This window comes from Musca autumnalis, unplaced genomic scaffold (genome assembly GCF_047663935.1).
Source record: "Musca autumnalis isolate F117 unplaced genomic scaffold, ASM4766393v1 scaffold_4, whole genome shotgun sequence".
Taxonomy (NCBI): domain Eukaryota; kingdom Metazoa; phylum Arthropoda; class Insecta; order Diptera; family Muscidae; genus Musca; species Musca autumnalis.
This window is the reverse complement of record NW_027411977.1, coordinates 110,938,626-110,963,279: the sequence shown is the minus strand read 5'-3', so window position 1 is coordinate 110,963,279 and position 24,654 is coordinate 110,938,626. Positions and strand designations below refer to the sequence as shown.

The following is a 24,654-nucleotide window of genomic DNA, read 5'->3' as shown; positions in this document are numbered from 1 at the left end:
CCACACAAAATTTTGGATAAGTTCACTTTAAGAACTGCTCTGGAATCAATTTGATTTTTGTTGAAGCAACTTTCATTCACTGCCTCAGTTACGACGGTAAAAGTTTTTTTAAGGGCAAGTCTATACTTCTTGAGAAAACAACCCTTAAAGTGTAAAACACTCTATGGCACCATGTAGTGGCTGGAGAGCATGACAACTCCCGAACCAAATACTGAGTTGATCCACACTTTGCATATCGTAATATTTATTCGAATATTAGATGAAATTCGAAGGCGGTGCTTGTAGGTCCACTCCTTCCGGTACCTCCCCCTCAAAGTTCGATAATATTAGCTAAAATAGTACACGATATATATTTGTCGGTTCATACTCTTAAAATTTTCAAAACCCCTTAAATATATACGTTTTTGGAAAAAAAAGTGTTTCAATTCACACAAGCTGAGGGTATATCTCTGTCGGCAAAGCCGACTGATCCGTTTTTACTTGTTTATTCATATGTTAGATAGGTTCATGAGCTCTATTAATATTTTAATTACATCTTTAAGAGTTCTAGGCACTAAGTCGATTCAAATGCAAATTCGTTCGAGTGAATTGTTTTTATTTTCAATCAAACAAGCATTTCCTATAACAACAGGAGTTTGATAGCAATTCGGACGAATTTGAATTCGAATCGTCAACTAATAATATGAAATCATAGTTAGGGCTGTAGTGATAATACGTTAGGCAGCTTAATGTGCATTGATAGTTGCACAGTGCTATTATTATTTATTTTTTTTAAATGATGAAAAAACCGTGTAGGTTATGAAAGTAGAGCTAAAATTATGAGACACTTGTATCGGCGTTTTTAAAGTTTGCATCAGAAAGTAACCAAAGTAGGCAGGGCAAGATCCGCCCATTTCTAGTTTTTTCGAAATATTTGATTTAAAATATCTTGGAATCCTTATATTTTAGGTATATAGTGTCTTTGGCAACTTTACAGTGGAGAGTATGGGAAATATTTTTGTTAAAAATTAAACCTCATGCGGCTCACCAAAGGTTTCTTTTTGGTCCTTTTTCGAAAATCATTCAAAAACTTTTTTAAAATGTGATCATACTAATTCCAAATATTCTACAAAATTGTTCGTCATAAAATTTTACTATAGGTCTCAAAATACACCAAATCTGTAAATATTATCTAATCGCCAGGAATCCCTAAAATTTTAAAATACGTTTTAGGGTTAAAGTCGGACTTCATGTGAGTTTATTCAAAATTGTCACTCAAAACATAATTTTAGAGAGATGACGTCAAAGACAAAAATATTCTTCGTCAAATTTCACTATAGGTCACCAAAGAAATGAAATGTCTATTTACATTATATATCATACAAATAGCAGTATCAATTTTGCTGAAAAAACATGAAAATATTTCCCAATTTTTTTGATGAAATTTTTTTCCTTCTTTTTTCGAGTTGATAAATGAAAGAAATATGAAACTTGGTTCTAGGTGAAAAGTGTCAAAAGATGAAAAATTCTACACAAAATTTCACTATGAGTTTCAGAATAAACCATATATCTAGGTATACTATTTTCTTAAGAAAATTATATTACAAATATATATATTTTAAGATGAAATCATTTGTTTCAATTTTGGACTGTTAATTTTACATAATTCCATAGTGGATCAAAATCTAACAAAATCCTTCACTTTTTGGTGATATTGTTAAAGAAAGAAATGTTCTAAATCAAAATTCACTATGAGTCTCCGAATAAAAGAAATCTGTAACCATAACATATAACATTCTTAGCAGCCATTGTTTTTGATATAAGTTTGCGGCCATATATACCTAAAATGCAAGGATTCCAAGATATCTTAACTCGAATATTTCGAAAAAAAAAAAAATAGAAATAGGTAGAACTTGCCGATGTAAACTTTAAAAACGCCGATACAAGTGTGTCATATTTGTAGCTCTACTTTCATAATCTACTCGTTTTTTCTAATATTTTGAAAAAAATTGAAGTTTGTTGCACAGTGTAATAAAGACATTGACAAAGTGATAATGCACTCAGCAAGGTAGCAGGTTCTTATAGTGATAAGAGCATAGAACAATATAATATAGGCTAAGAATTATTTTGTAACTTAGTTCTTAAGATTCATATAACATCAATAAAAATCAGAATTTAATATACAACCAAACGAATTGGTTGTGGTTGAGTTCTCGTCTTTAAACAGACCAATATAGCCCATTTGCAATACCAAACATCCTAGAAGTAATAGAAATTTTTATACCAAATTACAAAATTCTGTCTTAAAAATTGCGAGCTGTGGGGAATATTTTTAATAGAAATTTTAACCCTCATGCGGTTCATCAAAGGGGTCTTTTTTGTCCTTTTTTTGAAAATCTTTCTAAAACTCCTTAAAAATGTGATCGTATCAAATCCAAATATTCTACAAAATTGTTCGCTATAAAATTTTACTATAGGTCTCAGAATACACCAAATTTGTAACTCTTGTCTAATCGCCAGGAATCTCTAAAAATGAAAAACACGTTTTAGGGTTAACGTCGGACTTCATCTGAATTTATTCAAAATTGACATATGGAGATTCTAGGAACGATTCTTAAAGCTCAACATTTCATTATTTTAGATCATTCTTTCCTGTACAGGTCCGTAAATAACAAACCTTTCAAATTTCCTTGAGTTTTTAACAGTTTGTTATTTCCAAACCTGAGCAGGGGAAATGTAAAAAAAAATTAATTGTTCGTGAATTTCAGCCCTAAGAATCTTTCCTAGAATTCATATGTATGAATCCATATGTTCTAAAAAGTTGTTTGTTGAAATCTAAGGTACATTTTGGTAGTTGACTGTATCCTTAATTTTTGGGCGGTTGCTTATCTTTGGACCTGAGTCGGAGAAAAAAGTATAAAAATTGGACATTTTCAAAAGATTTTTGCTATTTTTACCATTAAGAACCGTTCATAGACATTTCGCATATTCCAGAAAGTTGTTTATTGATGGCTTTGCTACGCTATTGTGGTTGATTGTTTTCTTGAAATTTGAACGGTTTAATATCTATGAAGCAGAATCCTAGAAAAGAGGATAAAAATCGCAATTGTTTTTGTTATTTTGACCATTAAGATCCGTTTCTACAGAGTTCGTATATATTAGGAAGATGTTTTTTGAGATCTGAGGTACATTTTTGTACGGTTTGATAGCTGTATAACAAAACTTGAGAAAAATTTTAAAAGAAATTTGACCATGGCGATTTTGACCTTGCAGATGAAGTTTGATGGGTTATATGTGTTCACAATTTTTGTTCTTTAAGACAAGAGCTACAACTTTGCCTCTAAGATAAATTCAAATTTTCATAACGGTTTGGAAGATATAGTCCTGACTAAATGACCCTTTCTACATCAAAGCCTCAAACCTTTGGAGGCCTAAAACCGTGAAAGTTGATGAGATAGGGAAAAACGGCGAGACACGTGTCTTCTCATTTTTGGTGTTCTATCACACTGCGGTGTCAGAATATGGTTAATAATTTTCGTGTTGCACAGCGTAATATATTTATATTTTTTAATCACAACGACAATCTGGTTAAAAATTGTAAAATACGGCCCTAAACCCTACACCAAAAACAAGGGCTGCTAAGAATGTTATACGTTATGGTTACAGATTTCTTTTATTCACAGACTCACAATGAAATTTCTTTTGGAACATTTCTTTCTTTAACAATATTCCCAAAAAGTAAAGGATTTTGCTAGATTTTGATCCAGTATGGAATTATGTAAAATTAACAGTCCAAAATTAAAACATATAATTTCATCCTAATATATATAAATTTGTAATCTATTTTTTTAAGGAAATAGTATACATAGATATATGGTTTACTTTGAAACTCATAGTGAAATATTGTGTAGAATTTTTCATCCTTTGACACTTTTCACCTATAACCAAGTTTTGTATTACTTCCATGTATCAACTCGAAAAAAGAAGGAAAAATTTTTCATAAAAAAATTGGGAAATATTTTCATGTTTTTTCAGCAAAATTGATACTGATATTTTCATGCTATAAAATGTAAATAGACATTTCATTTCTTTGGTGACCCATAGTGAAATTTGATGAAGAATATTTTTGTCTCTGACATCATCTCTCTAAAATTATGTTTTGTGGGTCAATTTTGAATAAATTCAGATGAAGTCCGACGTTAACCCTAAAACGCGTTTTTCATTTTTAGAGATTCCTGGCGATTAGACAAGAGTTACAGATTTGGAGTATTCTAAGACCTATAGTAAAATTTTATTGCGAACAATTTTGTAGAATATTTGGATTTGATACGATCACATTTTTAAGGAGTTTTAGAGGGATTATAAAAAAAAGGACAAAAAAGACCCCTTTCAGGAACCGCATGAGGGTTAAAATTTTTATTAAAAATAACGGGCTTTTTAATTTTCATATTTTTTAATAATTGTAATTTCAATATTACTCTTAATTTCCTATCCTTATAAATTATCACAGTAAGCAGTGAAGCTCTCACGAAGAAAAACCATATTTCATGATGAATTTTTAGCAGCATAAATTAATTAATGTATGGGATTTTACCGAATTAGTTGGAGAACTCCCAAATATTTTTTTCCAATTTTTTTAATCGAACCAAAAAATATTTTTGGAATAATATTTTAACAGTAAGTATTTTCTCTTTTGTTATTGCTATAAGATGCAATTTATAAAGCCAATGTCTATAATTTTGGTTTCATATTTTTTACGCGTTGTCTAGATTCTGTACGTATTTTTAATTTATTTTTTAGAGGTTTATACGTACTCTGAGGTAGTATAATTTAGATTTGATCCCAGATTTTTTTGATTTTTTTTTTGGTTTTCCGCGAAAATAAAAACAAATTTTAGAAATTATGGTGCATCTGCGGATGGATATCAAATGCTGTTACTGATATATCCATACATTTTCTCAATACAACAAATAAGAGATTTTAAAATATTTTTTCTTTATAAGAGAATAAAAACCGCTATAACTTTGCGCGCATCGGCCAATTTTGTGAACGCGAGCAGATTTGAAACCATATTTTTTCCTTAACCTCTATATAAAAAAATCGTAGATGTGATCGCAAATTTTTTTTTTTCAAATGGAATTGTAAAGGAAATTTGGTTTTCACCATATATACTTTATAGGGTCCTCCGATGAATATTTCGATGTCTTACAAACGTAATGACACATTTAATTATACCATCCATATTATGGTGGAGGGTATAAAAAAGAACACAATTTTTTATAAAACGAAGAGTTTGGGAGTCCATATACAGGTGTGTCATGGACAATAGTGTCGGTTACAAATAAATCTTGACAAATCAGTGCAACTGTACAAACATTCAATGCCCAGTTATAATTCAAAGGCATGCCGATGTTCGGCAGAAGTCAATTACATTTGATTTAATAAACTCTATCGAATCTTCAGTCCTAAACAAACAACGTGCATCAGATTTCAAACTGAGCAATTAATAGTCAACAATTAAATTGGGAAATTATTTGATAAAGTTATTGAGGAACGCAATAGTTCCATGAAGTGGTGTCAATAGGCCGTTAATGGGATACTTTGGGATTTGATAAGGAAATACTACAGAATTTGATTGACAGTTGGTGATAACACCCACTAAAAGAGGGGTGTAAATAGATCTATCTTATCTTAATTTATTGATATCGATTCAATATAAATAGGTATTATAAAGTAAAATATTTGTTACTTACTGTAGGTGTTGCAGAGCAAGGCAAATATGTTAACCCTTCCGAATTGCATGGCAATGTGCAGGGGAGTGTAACCCTAGGGGAGAGAAAAATAAAATAATTATAAATAGGTATAGAAAGGAAAAATCTTAGAGGTGTATGGATTTCGCTTACGCCACCAATCCAGAAGACAAACCAACAACAACAATGAATTTCATCAGAACAAAGAGCAGCAACAACAACAAGCATAACTAATATACAAGAAGCCCACCAAACTGTCAATCAATTGCACACCTTTAAAACCCAGAGAAACAACAACACATCAAATGATTAAATTGTCATAGAGTTGTTGTTCCTCAGGGAGTGACTGCTTGGATGATGTGACTGATTTACAGAACGAATTCGCTTTTAGCAACAACATTGACAAATCTTTTAATTTTCATTTATTTTATTGTTTGTTTGCCACAATAAAATGTGTTGCCAATATTCCATTCATTCGAACATTGTGAGTGTTTCGTTTCGTATGTCTTTCACGGCCTGCCCACAGAAAGGTAGAAACGCAAGGAGGCAAACATGTTGTGCGGTGTACAAGAGACCGACCGAACAAAATTTAAATTTTAAAATTTCACATTTGTCTGTCAACGAAATTGAAATGGCAACAAAAATGTCGTTGTTTCTTTTTATTTTGATTTCCATCAACCCAACCCTTTTATGGGCTGCTTTCGTTCCACTCCACATCCACATAGTCAGCTAGCTAATCCAACCCTTTCTATTATTGGTTTACATTGGCATAAGTGATTCGTTATGGTTTTATTGAATTTAAATTGAATTGTACAACTGATCGTCTCGATAAGGGTGGCGGTTTAAAATGTTTGGAACATGTTTTGGAGGCGCAGTTTTATTATAAAAAAATAACTAAAATTGCTTACGCATTACGGTTGATGATGGAGAGGAGTAAAGCTTCAACAGTCTTTGCTATGAGCGGCATTCTTGCCTGGCTTCAATAGCGGCACCACCACTCTACCCATTTTCCAGACTTCAGGAAAGATGTGGGTGGCTAGCAACAGGTTGAGAACTTTGGTGAGGTACTCGTTTACCGGTTCATCCAGTTGTCTCAGCATTACCATGGAAATTCCATCAGGGCCCATCAGGGCGTTCCTGATGCCATTCGCATCACCATCCATTATAAATTGTGGTTGTTTCTCCTAGGTAGGAAGAAATCTAACACAACGTAGTATTCTTCTCTTCGCTATGTCACTCCAGGTGGCATATTTTGTCTTGAGATTCGCTGTGGGTGCTTATTGAAAATTGTGATGGCTGTTAGGGCTTTTATGATCAACGTTTTATTGTTGTTGTAACAGCATATTATAAGTTTATTTTTCTGTTTAATCTGGTTCTGGGCCTATCTCCAGTTCTAGGAACGTTGCTGCTTTTATTGGTTGTAACCACATAGTTACTGGAGTAGACGGTTGCACCATTCCGAGCATAGTTGAGTCATAACTACTCTGGTTTGTAATGGCAGCGCCAGCCCCTCAGCTGCGATAGTAGGGCCATGTTTTCCGAGGACCGTATTCATACGTTATTTGTGCCACAAGGCACTTATTCCGGTATCATTGTTACAACTATTCAGATGAATTAGTCACTTGTTCGGCTTATGCTCACCGAACAACATGCTAACTTCCAGTGTCATCTCCCTGACTCTAGGGTCATTGAGGTTGGCCCGGCGAAGCTCACCACGCTCATTAACTAATCCCGTCGCATCTGTTGGGAAATTTGGTCTCACTTCAGCTATTCGACCAGCGGGTATATAGCGAGCGCCTTCGGAACGTCCTCTCTGCTACCCAAATAGCAGAAGGGTTGGGCATATCTCTGAAGCGCTGATTACTGAACCCTCTGAAACTTTCTCTTGATTGATGATAATGCGGCGTCGAGAGGGGGTACAATCGGGCGGTTTGCTGCTTGAGACAATTATGGGAAGCTGGTCTGACCCAAGAGAAAAGACGGATTGCCGGTGATGTCATTTATTAGACCAGGTGTCACGATGTTAATATCTGGAGAACAGTAACACTCTCCGCTATTTCTGACAGCGGCGTCCTCATTGACCGTGCAAATCTGGGGTTGGCTAGATGAAGCGTAGCACGCTCATTCACTAATTCCGCCGCCTCAGCTGGGAAATTTAGTCTCACTTCGAATTTCTCGGAACGCCCTTTCTGTTACCCGAACGTCAGAAGGATCTCGGATGCAGTGATTAGAGAACTTTCTGAAAGTTGTCCAATTAGCTTCCCCATGATTGATATAAATGGGAGGTAATGAAATTGTGCGGTCTGCTGAGGAGAGGTCTGGCCTAGGAGAAACGACGGGTGGCCAGTTGACTTCATATGTCAGACCAGATAACACCATGGCAAACTCTGACACTCTCCGCTAAGGACCTCTTCATAGACCGTCTACAATGTAGAGCTATCAATCTACTCAGGTCTACCCTGGTCTTTTCCGAGGACCGAATGCCGAATACCAGATGGATAACACCATGGCAAACTGTGACACTCTCCGCAAATTCTAGTAAGGACCTCTTCATAGACCGTCCAAAATGTAGAGCTATCAATATGCTCAGCCAGCACTATACCCCCCTGGTTATTTTCGAGGACCGAATGCCATAACTCATGATGAGCATTACAGTTAAGAACTTCAAAATGCGGGATGTATATGTAGTTCCACAACTGCTACCCCCATACATTCCATGCATGGGTCATTAGATATAGGCCCAAGCGATTTAGGTCTGTATTGTACAGACAGGTGCAATCGGATGAATGTCAAGATTTCATCTCCACTTCTGATGAAATCTTAGTTTTCCTGGTCACCCACCTTCACTTCTGATCTTACCTCGGAGACCATTGCATTAAATTGCAAAGAGGATGCATTTTCAGGGATTGTGACAGCAACGGCGACTGCTGTTTGGGGAACTGCTGGGAACTCTCGACGGCGACTTACTGGAAGTTGTGTTGACGCAGCATGCGGCAAAATTGTCCCTGTCGTAGTCACTCATATGCACGAGTCCACAGCAACCCCTGAGGCGCCCGCCGCCGTGTGTAGAAAATTGTGCTGATTTTTCTCATACTATCCTCGTAGATTTTATATCACCAAAGGAGTGAATATATATTTTGATTTTGATAACAAGTAAAGTTATTGCACATATGAAGTTGTTGCTGTTCTTGTTCTAACATGTCTTCTTTATAATAAAATGCCTTTCAAGGAATACAAGTTGAACACACTATGTCGTCGCCATGTGTTTCATCCTCCCCACATATGGTTGGCAGGCAGGCAGGCAAGTCAATGAAGGAAAATGGTGAATAAAATTGAAATTTTGTAAATTTGACAATTGTTATATTAAAAGCGTTTAGTAATATCGCCAAAACAAAAAAAGACAATGTTTTTGTGTTGTTGTAAGCTGTTGTCTTCTGTCTATAGAAAATTAATATGAAATGTGATTGCGGTATAAAATACTTACCCCATTCTTTATGTGCCATTCGATTTGATTGTTGTTGACATTGAGAAAAGCGCAGAGCATGGATAAATCGAACGAAATGAAGTTGAGAATTGAAAATTAGCAAATTTATATTTCATTTTATTCTTGGAAAATATAATTAACTTACCGTTCTAGCATTGACATCAGCCTTATAAGTACCGGCTATTAGTTTGATCACATCCTCATTGCCATGTTTGGCAGCCCAATGCAAGGCAGTCTGGAAAAAATAAAGAAAACAAATTTTGAAAACAGGTTGATAATATTTAATTATAATGTTCCAAAGTCAATAAATTAAGAAGCCGTTATGTTCGTCGGGACTCGGAGGAATTTTCTGGGAAGAATGTTGGAAAATGTGTTTAAGGCTTTTATCCCTAATGATAGAGAGGGTGGACCTTCTACGACGAGAGACCACAGGCCATTACGCTTTCATCAGGCTAGCAGATATAGTAGCATATTAGTGGCCGGGCAGTTTCATTAACTGTAAAGTCGATAGACTTAAAACTATCTCGTGGTAGTTCATCTGCTAATTCCTTTTCCATTATATTCCTATGACCCGGAACCCAGCAAACTTTAACGATATTGCGTATATCATGCGAAGTTTTCCTGCAGTCAAGGACAGCTCGAGAAGTTATGGTCCGTGATTTGAGAGTCTTGAGGGCCGCTTGGCTATCGACATGTATAATCAACGGTCCTGTAAGATCGCCTTAAAGAATCGCTGTCTTAAAGCGCTGCGGTTATCATTATGCTCATATGAGTGTTTATAATTAATCGGTTCTCGCAGTAAACGTCGTCGGCCATCTTGGACCTATTTGCCAGACCGTCATTCAGCCCATGTGTCCCAACTAGGAAAGATAACGGGTAAAGAGTCAAGTCTGAAAGTGGTGGGCATATAATCTTTCCTACAAAGGTCTCCTATTTTATAGAAGCCTACTTTGAAGGTCCTCTACTTTGTAGAAGACTAGAAGACGGAGGTCTTCTTTTTTGTTGAAGCCTAATACTGAGGTATTCTATTTTATAGAACCATTCTACGGATGCCTTCCATTTTATAGAAGCATCCTACGGAGGTCTTCTATTTCATAGAAGCCTCCTACGAAGGTCTTCTATTATAGAAGTATCCTACGGAGGTATCCTCCTATGGAGGTTTTCTATACTACAGAAACCTCCTACGGAGGTCTTCTAGGTAATAGAAGCCTCTTATAGAGGACTTCTATGTAATAGAAGACTCCTGCAGAGGTCTTCTATGTTATATAAGCCTCCTACGGAGGTCTTCTATGTTGTAGAAGCCTCCTACGAAGGTCTTCTATGTTATAGAAGCCTCCTACGGAGGTCTTCTATGTAATAGAAGCCTCCTACGGAGGTCTTCTATGTAATAGAAGCCTCTTGCAGAGGTCTTCTATGCTATAGAAGCCTCCTGTGAATGTCTCCTATATTATAAAAGCTTCCTACGGAGGTGGGTGCCACCGTGGTGCAATGGTATGCACGCGCGCCTTGCACGCAGAAGGTCGGGGGTTCGATTCCCCGGCCAGGCAACATCAAACATTTTTAAACGATGGCAAAATACCCCTCAGTAATGTTGGTGACATTTCCTGAGTATTTCAGCCTTGAAAAACTTCTCCACAAGTGGTGTCTTAAGACACGCCGTTCGAACTCGGCGATAAACAGTAGGTCCTATATCATTGAGCTAAATATGAATCGGGGTGCACTCATTGATATGCGAGAAGTCTCCCTTGTCCCGTATGGGATGTCGTGGAACAATGTTTTTTTTTTGTTTCCTACGGATGTCTTCTATGTTATAGAAGCTTCCTACGGAGGTCTTCTATGTTATATAAGCTTCCTAAGGGATTCTTCTATGTTATAGAAGCTTCCTACGGAGGTCTTCTATGTTATTGAAGCCTCAAACAGAGGTGTTCTACGTTATAGAAGCCTCCTACAGAAGTATCCTATGTTATATAAGCCTCCTACACAAGTCTTCTATGTTATAGAAACCTCCTATAGATGTCTTCTATCTTATAGAAGTCTCCTACAGAAGTCTTCTATGTTATAGAAGCCTCCTACAGATGTCTTCTATATTATAGAAGCTCCCTACGGTGGTCTTCTATATTATAGAAGCTTCCTACGGAGGTCTTTTATGTTATTGAAGCCTTCTACGGAGGTCTTCTATGTCATAGAAGACTCCTTCTATGTTGTAGAAGCATACTTCTATGTTATAGAAGCCTCCTACTTAGGCCTTCTATGTTATAGAAGCCCTCTACAGAGGTCTTCTATGTTATAGAAGCCCTCTACAGAGGTCTTCTATGTTACAAACGCCTCCTACGGAGGTATTCTATGTTATAGAAGCCTCAAACAGAGGTCTTCTATGTTATAGAAGCCCCCTACGCAAGTATTCTATGTTATAGTAGCCTCCTACGCAGGTCTCCTATATTATAGAAGCTTCCTACGGAGGTCTTCTATGTTACAGAAGCCTCCTACAGAGGTCTTCTATGTCCTACAGAGGTCTCTATGTTATAGAAGCCTCCTCAAGATTCTACATTTCAACAGCTCATCTATCCATTTCACAAGGATAGGCGAAATTCTTGTGTTGCTGAGAGGAGTATGGATGGATTCAAGTTTCACGTTATTCACTGCCAGGATGAAGTTTGTATTCTCCTCAACATAGCCAACCACGCCTGTAGGCCGTTTTCCAATGATTTGCCCTTGATGTAGGCGTGCTGAGATTTACTGATCTGTTTGGGACTTAATAGTGCCCTGATATCCAGATCCAGTAACCTTTCCATAGTCTTTAATAGAAAGCAATATAGTCTCTGGGTAATGTGTCAGTTGTCTTTCCCGCTTTGCAAATAGCCATATTGTTAAATTAAATACAAATGTAAAGTTTTATGTAAAAAAAGAACAATAACAAAATTTTATCCGAAGCCTATGTACATAATAAAGACTTTGTCTCTTTACGCCATTTGTCTTCAAATATTTTGCAACATTTTTATTATACCAGACGGAAACTTGGTGATCATTTTCCACATAACAACTATTCAATGAGCAAACGATGGACTAAACAATGATTGCCTTTAGGGAAATATTTGTTCCCCTTCCCAAACACCATGCCACCCTAACACAGCTACTGATTTGCTGGTAGCATCAGATTAAGAAAAGGGCTCAGAAAAATCTCTTGTTGGAATTTGGTAGGACATAAAACAAAGTGTTTTGCTGCTTGTTGTTTCGCAACAGAAAAATTACACGAAGTAAAACAAATCGTTGGACAAAATAGGTAAACGCTAAGAACAACAAAAACAAGAAAACAATACCAATATATATGTATGTATAAGGTATGTGTAAATATGTAGATATGTATCGCTGTAAACGTATTGATGCGTATTTAGATAGGGGATATTTCATTTGATATTTTCACAATATCAACGCAAAGAACGATAAAAACGGAATGTCTGCTCCGGATTCTTTTGGTAGGTGCCGGGACAAATAAAAATCCAGAACCAATATGGATGTGCTCGGTTTGTCACATCCGCAGCCATCACACTCAAGCTTCAGTGAGGTTGGATCGATGAAATAATGGATTCTATTAGTGGGAAGAATATCAAGGTCGCAGCGGTGGTGGAAACCCAGCTCAACAATAATTGCAGCATACAGCTTTTTGATGGTTACTGAGGAAGAATCACACCAGACGTGCAGGGGGGATTAGATCACATCCGCAGCCATCACACTCAAGCTTCAGTGAGGTTGGATCGATGAAATAATGGATTCTATTAGTGGGAAGAATATCAAGGTCGCAGCGGTGCTGGAAACCCAGCTCAACAATAATTGCAGCATACAGCTTTTTGATGGTTACTGAGGAAGAATCACACCAGACGTGCAGGGGGGATTAGATTTCTTATAGACTCGGTTATAGACTCGCTTTTGGAAAGTCATAACCGTCTGGTCTTGGGGGACTTAATGCTCATCATAAGTTGTGACATTCGGTCCTCAGAAATGACCAGAAGGTTATAGTGCTGCCTGAGCAGATTGATAGATCCACGTTTTGCGCGGCCAATTAGAAGACCCCTGCCAAAATTAGTAAAATTAGGGGAGAGTTACAGTTCGCCAAATATAACCATAGTGTCACCTGGTGTAACAAAGGACTTTACCATGTGGCCTCCAACCCATTCTTTTGGGTCAGACCATCTCCCCATAATTGTCTCCATCAAAAGACCGCCCGATTTCACCACTTCTGAACGCCACACTTTCATTAAACATGGATAGCTAATTGACTTTGTTAAGAGAGTTCACTAAGTACCGCTTCAGAGATCTGCCTAAACCTTCGGATTTTCGGGTAGCAGAGAGGGCGTTCCGAGAAATTCGCAAATAAGTTATCACGCTCCTGTCGATCAAACCCCTGTTTCGGACTGTCAAAGAGCGCGCGGGGAGTGTCACGGTTCGCCAGATATAAACATCGTGCCACCTGCTCTGACAACTAACGTCGTTCGTTTCTTTTGGGACAGACCATCTCCCCATAATAGTCCCCAGCAGCAGACCGCCCGATTTAATTGCCTCTGATCACCGCAATTTTATCACACATGGGATAGCTATTGGCCGAGTTTCAGAGAGTTCACTAATCTCCGCTTCAGATACCTGCCCAACCCTTCTAATGTGCGGATATCTGAAAGGACGTTCCGGGACGTCATCAGTACTGCAGGCGCTCGCCATATACTTGCTGGTAGAATACCCGAAGTGGGGCCAAATTTCCCATGCTAACAGGTTGTTCGGTGAGCAAAAGCGGAACAAATGGGTAAATCATCTAAAGAGTAGCAACATGGGAGACGGAGGACCCAATACTTCGATACTGTTAGGCACTCCTATTTGAGGACATTGAGCAGACTAGCCTCCGGTACGTGGAATTCAAGAACAAGAAGTCCAAGCCTAGTAGAGTGAAAAAGGGATTTCCCCAAGGTAGGGTAATATCTCCGGGACTGTTTAAACTCTACCTCTCCTGGATTCCACCCACTCCAGACGACATTGAGATAGTAGCGTATGCGGATGATTATACGACCACCACCATCTTTCAACGCGAGGATTATCCAAATATACGCCTGGACTGCAGAGGTGAGAACAGAGTTTAATGTCAAGGTCGATCGTAGCTGAATTTCGACCACAAACTGCCCCAACATTTAGGGGTAATATTCGATAGCATGTTCATGTCGCTCGCGCATGCCACAGCTATCAGCGACAAGCTGAGATATAGGAACAAGGTCATCAAGTCCATCAAGTGGGGTGCAGATAAAGAAACCTTGTTGACCATATCGACGCCTCCAAACAATAGTATGCTAAATCGACTTAGCATGTTTTCAAGTCCTTTGCATTTTTATATTTAACGTCCTTTAACTTAAATTCTGTCAAATTTTGGTAATGATCGGACAATCCGAACAGAAGTTATAAACAAATATTTACTTAGCATAGTACTGAAGGTCAAAGAAATGTCCAAACTTTTAGAGCTTGTCCTGCAAAACTCGCTTTTCAGAATTAGTAAACTATTATTTGGAGGTGTCGAACGTCCTTTAACTTAAATTCTGTCTAATTTTGGTAATGATCGGTCAATCCGAACAGAAGTTATAAACAAATATTGACTTAGCATAGTACAGAATTTAAAAAAAGTTTCCAAACTTTGAGAGCTTCTCCTGCAAAACTCACTTTTTAGACTTAGCATACTATTATTTGGAGGTGTCGATATATAAAGCTATAAGTCGGTTTGTGGCAAGCTATGCGGTGTCAGTATGGTCCGCGAATATGAGTGCAACGCGATGGAAAAATATTCAAACCTGTCAGAATGCCGCCCTTAGAACGGCAAGGAGATGAAGAGAGGAGATGAAGATTGAAGATTCTTCCAGTACAGCAACACAATGACATGCTTTCGTTGCACTTCTTGCCCGGGGGTTACCGTGAAAGCTGTCCTAATCACCAAATGGTGGATAGGATCCCCTACACAGGCATGTCAGGAGATATCATCATGATCTAGAAAAAGAACATTCACGCGGATGGAGTCGCAGATGCCATAAACAGTGTGAGTGCGGTCCTCGGAAAACATCCAACATCTATCGCATCTGACGAGCGTCAGCTGCGACGACATACCAGAGTAGTTTTGGATCGGGATGGTGCAGCCGTCTGAATTCCTATAGAGCACGGATCGATGGCACCGTGCAAAACATCTACGTAGAACGTAGATTTATAAGCTTTTAAGCGGTAGAAGTTCATTTTCCCAAGGAATTTCAGATATAACATGCAATAACTTGCCGAACTATCGATGAAATCAATCAGTTTATTTACGTATTGTCCCATATACATACATGTACACAATATGTGTATATATTTTTTGTTACATATCCTTACAAGCATTGTTATGTACCAAAGGGAAAAAATGTTGTATGAATGTAGTCCGCTCCTGCCGCTGCTAAATTTTTGCTGAAGCTATAGTGAAATGCCAAAAACAAGTAGGTCCGATATAAATTGACATTTAATGGAGACACTTTGCTTTTGGGGGTTTCTGTGTTGGATGTTATTGTTGCCGATTCTGTTAATATCCCTCCGCATACATCCATCCATCCACCCATCGATGCTAGAGGTATTTTGTATTTTGGGAAAAAATGTTGAATAGCAGCGGCACAATAGTCCCACAATACAAAGCCACCACAGAATATGTGGACGGACAATGGAATGGATTAAGACGACCAGTAAAACAACAACAGCAACAAATGAAATAACAAAGAAAACAAAAAGACCGAAACCTAAAGAGTTTAGCTATCGCTAAACAAAATCTAAGTGCATATTTGTTGCAAGAAATACATTACCCAGAGGAGCTTGGGATTTCAATTTGGGGAGAGAATCGTTACGAAAGTAAGCAATCTGCCGTGTACTTCCAAACACATTTGTTCGGACATCAATTGCCAGCTATTGTTATGTCTTTTTTGCTTTCTTCACAATACACCAGCAGTTTGCCCAATCGCCCAAAAGGATAAACAAACGTCTGCATCAGAATTTAGCGGCTGGCTGTGTTTGTGGTTTGGCCAGTGTCTGGCCGTTTGAGTAAAATAAATAAATTGCCCAGAATAAGTGAATTCTTGTTTCAATTATATCCATGTTAACATAATAATTTGGAATAAGCGGCTATTCAACAAAATAATCATTTGCGTAGCTTCTGGTACGCAATATCGTTCAGACGATTTTGTAAAGCTACATATTTGCCATGTGGTGTAATGTCATATTGGCTAACATAAATCTGGCTACATTATTGCATAATAAAAACAATTTAAAGATAAAAGTCCTCTGGAAACTATGACTGGATACCAAAGTTACGCATCTAAATTGAACAGAGAGTTGCCTTTCTCAGCTCCCCATGGGATCACCAACATGTTCAGCGAGAGGTTAATTCCCTTGGGTGATAAGACATCGGTATCCTCCGATAGGCCCAGCCTTCTCAGGCAGGAGGCTCTGGTGGATAAGATTTTGGAGGAAGAAATGGAACACTCCCCCAACCACTAAGAGGGGTCGGTCGGAAAGACAAACACTCCTACAGTAGGGTAGTGCAGCACTGCAAATTTATTGGCAGGAACCCAGGCGACGTCACGCAAACGGAATTCCGGGAAATCAGATTGAAATTCCAATTCCCAAGGCGTTTTGAGAGCAAATATCCTCACATTGAGAAGCGTTTCCTTACGATCGAACAGATTTCGACCCTTGGTACAGATGTAGTCTCAAGTCCAACGACTGCTATGACTGTGCCACCTACAGGAATAAATGTAAATCCGGTTTCTTCAAGCTGCTTGAGTATCTTCCGGACACCATCGGTGTCTCCGCAAGTCTTTCGCAAATTTACTCCATCGGCCACGAAAACAACGTCAAGGCCGTAAGCTACAACTTTGAAAAAGCGAACGTGTCAGGTGCAGACGAAACAGCCACACAAGGTCTTATTCAGTCAGAATGTTTCATGTGCGTCTGCACCTAAAGCTGTAGAGGGAAAGAAGAGCGAGAAATGTTTAGGAGCATAGAACTCGCTGAACTGTGAGATCAGCAGCAACTGCCAAAATGCATCCAATGTTGCCTGAAAATATAGATAAAAATTTAAAATACCTGAAATCGTGGTACCGTTTTATAGGCCTAAAACGTGGACGGACCTACGTGGACATTTTTTTTGGAAAATTTAGTGACCACTGGGAACCTCAAATGTCAAATTTCAGGTAGTTCGGTCAAAAAATGTAGGTAATATCTTAATAGTACGTAAAATCGGTGGATGCCATTATGTGGTGCCTTTACCCAATGACAATTTTTAGTGGAAATATTTTGCGACCGCTTAGAACCTCAATTTCAGGTAGTTCGGACAAAAAAAAGCATCTACAATCCTGAACGTTCCTAAAATTCGGAAATACCATTATATGGGGGCAACACTAAAAGGTGGACCGATATAACTAATATTCCAATTTGAACCGTCTATAGAGAAAATATACTCGGGTGCAAAAGCATTCTAGCTCAATTATTGCTGACGCTAGAGTGATTACAACAGACGGGCAGACGGACATGGCTTGATCGATTCAGATGAAAAACATAGGCTTTGTTGCGCTTTATTTCTGCAAGAACTCCATAGCTAAAATTTGGCATTCAAATCACATGTAATATATTAGCTGTATAAGACTGTGGCCGGTCCTATCCTAATCTATGGCTATCTCATTTGGTGCCCTCAGCAATGCTTCTGCCCTGGTTAGCTACTGTGCATCTTCCTGCGTCAGTTCTCATTACCGGAGCTGTAAAGTTGTGCAGCATTAAATGCTGTAATAAATATTCATCCTTTGGATATTTCATGGTTCAGTATCAGGCATACAGAGCTACTTTGAGTCTTAAGGAGCTTAACATGTGGCGTTGTTCCCATGGCTTGGACATGCAGACGTTTGGCCGCGGAAATGTATTCAGGTTGCGTTAATTGACAGAGGGTTGAAACCGACTACATTTCGCTAACTATGGACTTTGGCACAGCCGTGATAGGAATGAGTGGGGACAGAAGAGATGTGTAGTTTCGGAGATTACTAGTTGCAAGGAACTATTCCGGACAAGGAACTATTGCAACTATATCCAGCTCTTGCGTTTATATAGATCCTTTACTTCATATAGTTCCTTCCGTTCTTCCTAGTTCTTCGTTGAACTATTTCGGTCTCGGAACTTTTGGAAGGACAAGAACGATGAAATAGAACGCATTGAACAATATCTGTCTCGGAACTATTTGGAACTAATGAACTATATTTTCTTAGTTCGCTTTTGGGAAAAGGAACTAGAAAGATCGATCAGCTCTGGGAACTAGATAGTCCAATTCTAGTTACAAGTGGGAAGGACAGACTCTGCAGATTGGGTAGTCGCAGTATACATGGATAGCCAGGTTAGTCTAATGACATTAGGATGCTATTCTATTAAATCTAAGACTATTTAAAATTGTTGGTCTATATTAAAAACTTGTGGAACGGTTGTTAAATTTTCTTGGTTACCGGAGCACTGCAATGTAGAGGGATATGGGACAGTGGATAACCTAGCAAGATGGGGTTCCCAGTTTTCTGATCTGCAAAGGGAGGACTGTGATAAGCCATCGTTTTGCTTTTCCTCAACAAACTTAATATCCACGGTACTCTTGAACCAACTTTAAATGGAAATTGCTTACACCTGGGATTTTTTTTGCGGATTCTGAAACTACAATGTTCATAGATGAGAAAAGTAAAAAAAAAAAAATAAAAAAAAACAAAAATCACCGGAGCTCGTTTTAAATAAATCGCGGTCAAAGTTAATTTTTTAGGTTTTCACGATTTTGCTTGGAAACCGCAAGTCCTATCGAAATGGTATTGGAGAAAATGTTGTAGCAGGGAAAATTATCTAAAACATTGACCTGTATGATATATATATATATCGAAGGTTTTACAGTTACTGAGATATAGAAGCACAAATTGGGACAATGCACTGACTGTGTCGCCTTCTTATAAAACAAAGTCATGTACGGTGCACCTTAACTAAATTTAAATGAAACCCGCATACACATGTGAAATTATTGCGGATTCTGAAACAGCAAGGTTCATAATGTCAAAAATCCAAAAACAAAAAAAAAAAAATCTAATCACATTTTTAAGTTTTTTGTTAGGTTTTCCCTATTTTGCTCGAAAACGGCAAGTCTTATCGAAATGGTACTAGAGAAAATCTTATAGCTCTGAAAATTCTCTACAACATTGACTTTTGTAATTTTGTTCTAGGTTGTACCATTTTTGAGATATATAATTTTAAGTTGGAAAATTACAGTCATCACATTGTCTTATAAGGAGGCGATACAGTCAGATCATTGTACCAATTTTAACTTCTATATCTCAAAAAATGGTAAAACTTACGAAAATATCATAAAGGTAAATGTAGAGAATTTTCAAAGCTACAACATTTTCTCCAATCCAGTTTCGATAAGACATGCAGTTTCCAAGCAAAATCGTGAAAACCTAAAAAAAACCCTAATAATATGAACTAAAAAGCGCTCTTGCGATTTTTTTTTTATTTTCTCATCTATGAACATCGTAGTTTCAGAATCCGTAAAAAACTTCCCAGGTAAGAGATGAAAATTACTATAGGGGTCATTACTGGTCATTGCTGCATAACTACTACTCATTACAAAACCCCTTACTAACCCATTATTTTAACGAGTTACTAAAAGTCGTACCTACTATTTTAGTGGCAAAAAAAATCACTTAAGTGCTAAAGTAATGGATTAGTAAGGGGGTTTGTAATGAGTATTTTTGCTGGCATCTATGACAACAACATTAAATACTGCAGGTTTTGTGAAGATGAGGAAGAGATTGTAACAATTGAGCACCATCTCTGTGGGTTGCCTAGTCTGACAAACAAATGACACATGCTGTTTGGTACCCATGATATTAAATCTCTTTCGAACTTCTCTTCCATAGATACTGCGTTCCTGATAGGATACTGCAGGAGCTTTGAATTCCTATGGAATGACCCAAATATAATAAGTTCAACAACAACTCTATCTTATTATTCCTCGTTTGTTTTATCTACTATCCCCCTTCCTTTTTCCTGTCTCTTCCAAATTCCCCCTCACTTTCTTCTCTCTTTTTAGGACGAGCACAATGGACCGCTGGTCTCCGCTGGTGAAGTGACTGTCTATATTAACAGCAGCTACGCATCCCACAATTTAACCTAACCCTGCTTATTTGTTATAATATTAGCTTGATTTATTAACCTGAATCTAAACACTGTGTAAACTATTCTCAAGCACAAGATCATGAAATAAAAATAAAACAAGTGGCATGAAGACTTTAAGTAAAAACACAAGTACTACTCCGCTCTAGGAGTCTGTGGCTGCAGCAACAAACTGGCAAACAGCGAATAAACAAATCAAGATATCAATGTGATGATCTCATGTTGTCGATATATAATCTCAAATCCATTGTATTTCGTATCTAATGATCATGGAAAACAGTTGTAGGTTTGCCTTTATCTGGATTAACACACTACACTATTTAGATATGCATATTTTTTTCTATTGGAGTTTGAAGTGCCAAGGAGAGATGAATCGATGTGCAGCAGGGCCAGCAGATGTAATGTTAGTTTGTTTTACATTTCCCAAGGCACTTTCTCTTACTATTAAGGATGTGAGAAAAAATGGGGTCAATTGTACCCGCATCTCCCTACAAAGCTACAAAAATAGAATTACTACTCCTTTACACTAATATGTCATCACATTTTTTGTGTGTGCATAAAAGAGCTTCTGAACTTCTTACTTTTCTTTTTCATTGTCCAGCTAAATTTTTGTGACAAAAGTCAATAACAACAGAGCGAACAGTGAGTGCAAGAAGGCCTATCCATACTGTATGATTATATTTTTAATAATATGTTGGGAATTTGTTAATGTCTACTTTAGTTTCTGTTTGTGACCCCAATCATTAAGCATTGAAGAACAAAAACTAAAATTGAATACACCGCTTTTGATAGCCCTTTGAGTTATCACGAAAATAGTATAGCCTGAAGGTGGCACAAGCGAACCCTGTAGAGGGTAGACCTCACAATGCAACACATATGCATGCGCGCGCCTTCGAATATTGTCACATTCGACAAGTTGGCAAAAATTTACACATTTATTTTTATCATCTGTCAATAATCTGATGCGTGTGTAGTTTTGACGGATGACAGATAGCAGGCAGTATGACAAAATTGCATGTTTTGCAAACTTGACAACGACTATGTCAGCCATCATAATCGAACTGCGAAACTAGCTTTGACCCTGTAAGCGACAGCAAATAACAAATGATTGTCGCCAGCAAAATAATTAGCTCATTAAATTTGATGATAACTACACACACACATAGTATGCATATTATATTTACTTACATTAAAACTGTAATTTGTGAAAATGATCGATTAATGGAACTATAAAAAGATGTTCATAAATATTTTAATAATATGCTTATCATGTGGAGCATCCACAACTGTCTGTTTTTGAAAAGGCGTGCTACCATTGTAGCTTGTTTGCAGCAAATGAACTATTCTCTGAAAGGAGCAATTGAAATAGATATGCCATTATCGGCCCTTGGGATCCTCTGAAGATATCGATCAAATCTATTCAATCCCACGGCGATTGCTTCTACGATATTGGATTGACCGGGAACCACACCCGCGTTTGGGCCAGCGGCTGCCACCACAAAATGCATATGTTTTCTATTTGTGTCGTTTTCTGTGTTGGGAGCAGCATATCCTGGATTCCCGGATTCTTTTGGGACCAATATGGATGTGCTTAGTTTGTCACAACCGCATCTACCATTCTCAAACTTCGGTGAGATGGAATAGATGTCGGGAGTGTGTGCATTTCAGGGGATGTTTGGACTCGTCCATGTAAGCAACTACGACAGGGGCTTTGTCGCTGCATGCTGTGTGAACACAGCCCCCAGCGATACGTCCCCCGCAGTCTCCCCAACAGCAACCGAACACCATCCGTTGCTGTTCCACACTTTTTACACCTCCCATGTAAGATCGAGGAAATTGTAAATGTTATGAGTCGGAAGAATGTCAGGTAGCGGCGGTGCAGGAAACCAAGCTCAACAACTGCAGTTTACAATGTTGTGATGGTTACAAAGTACTGAGGAAGAATCGCACCAGAAGTGGAGATGGGGGTTTAGCTTTCCTATTGCACCAGTCTGTTCAATAGAGACCTATCTCGTTTAGGCCTGGCTCTAATGACTAGAGATGGGAAATGGGTAAATACTCATTTTTTATTGGGTACAAATGGGTAAATACCCAGGTATTTGCCCAATTTATGGGTATAAATCTTCTTAGCAAATGTAAACTGACTGTGAATAAAATTACCTTTTTTTGGATACGGGACAAGTTAAAATATGACCAATTTTGATCCATATTTTGGTAAATCTATTATATATTGTAACAGCATAATTTTTAATATTAGAGAGCGTTTAGAGCAGTTTGTTGAAGTTCTTTTTGCAGAAAAGCATAAGTGCTGGATCGAGACCCAAATTTGATCATATATCAGATGAATTAACCCACGATTTCAGTGGATATTCTTGAGATTTAAGTCCTCCTTGACAAAGCTAGTAGAATCCCATCTTTACGAATGACCCGTACATGGAATTTATGGGGGCAGCAGTCAGGTATGGAACAGCCGAGATAAAGTTGCTTAACGCATACAGTCCTCAGATAAATAACTGTACTCCCGGTTATAGGCCCAACATTAACCCGCTTTTGGAAGGTCATAATCGTTTTGTCTTGGAGGACTTTAATGCTCAACATGAGTTGTGGCATTCGGTCTTCGGAAATGACCAGATAGGTATAGTGGTGCTGAGCAGATTGATAGTTCTACGTTTTGAACGGCCAATGAGGACGCCCCTACAATAATTAGCGGGAAGTGTCACAGTTCGCCAGACATAAACATCGTGTCATCTGGTCTGACAAATGAAGTCACCTGGCAACCCGCCGTGTCTCTTGGGCCAGTACAGCCCCCTTTTATTGTCCACATAAGTAGACCGTCCGATTTCATTACCTCTGAACGCCGCACTTTCATCAGTCATGGGAATGCCAAATGGCCTAATATCGGAGAGTGTTCACTAATCACCGTTTATGAGATCGGGAAGCTGTTGGAAGACCAAACCAAATTTCCCAGCAGAGACGACGGTATTAGCAAATGAGCGTGATGAGCTTTTGTTTATCGAGCCCCCCGGGAGTGACATTGCGAAGAGAAGTGTAATATGAGTGTGGTGTATTTCATGATGTATTGATATTTGATGGCAACCCTGCAATGTTAAGTTTTTCTACTCAATGCTAATGTATCTTTTGTACTAATTAGTATTCGTTACATTTTTGGTAACAGCCATTTTACTTACTAGTTATTTTTAACTTGTTCACTTCGATTTCAACTATCAACCAGATCAAAACGTTCGACTCCATTTTTATATTCATCTTTGTTGTTAGTTATTTAATAAATAAAGCATTATTATTTAAACATTAATCAACGCGTGCTTACTTTCAATTTAAATACACAACAAAGAATTGGCGACGAGGATAAACTCAAGTTCAAAGAGTTCTCAATAAGATTTTGTGCAAAAAAAATCTATTTTTAACTTCAACAAAATCCATAACCTAAAATGGATCAAAATCAATTGGCGAAACTGTTGGAAGCCATTACAACAATGGCAACAGCAATGCAAAATCAGCAACAAGCTTCAACTTCGACATCCACCAATGTGCAAATAATTACAAATTTCGATGCCTTCGAACCTAAAACCGAAAATTTTCAAACGTACAAGGAACGGTTGGAGCTTCACTTGCAGCTGAAAGGAGTGTTCGACGACAAAGCGACCTGTGCAAAGCTTTTGCTACAATATATCGGTTCACCTGTATATTCAACTCTATCTACTTTAGCTGCCCCAAGAAACGTTAGTGATTTGAAGTACGACGAAATCATTCAATTTCTAACTTCTCATTTTTGTCCGAAGAAAAATATTTTGGTGGAGCAACACGAGTTTCTTTGTGAAATTCAAAATGAAAATCAAACCATATCAGAATTTGTTACAATTCTTCAACAGCGAGCCAGTGCATGTATGTTTGTGTGTCAATGCAAAAAATCAGTGGCAGAAATATTTTTGCGCTCTCAATTCATCCGAGGCTTAAGAGATGATTATATACGCGAGCAACTACTTCAAACGCCCGAGGCAACATTTACACAGATTGTTGAAAAAGCAACAACAATCGAGGCAGCAAAAATCAACAATATGCCCTGTAGGGACTGTGGCCAATTTAAAGCTCACTTAAGGTTGGCTTTTTTTTTAAACATAAGTGGCATTTTATCGATCATTTTGCCTTATGCCAACTGACTAATTTTACAAGGCGATGAGCGCCTGAGTGGTCAGT

General features: G+C 37.9%; 1 protein-coding gene across 1 annotated transcript in view; it reads right to left on the bottom strand.

Annotated features, from left to right (window-relative positions):
* The window catches only part of LOC141404107 (uncharacterized), a 29,096-nt gene extending 23,296 nt beyond the window's left edge, over positions 1–5,800 (bottom strand). The window contains exon 1 of the mRNA XM_073987403.1: positions 5,733–5,800. Within this exon, the coding sequence (XP_073843504.1) occupies positions 5,733–5,781 (49 nt within the window). The 5' untranslated portion in view covers positions 5,782–5,800. The remainder of the gene's footprint in view (positions 1–5,732) is intronic.
* Positions 5,801–24,654: the final 18,854 nt, after the last annotated feature.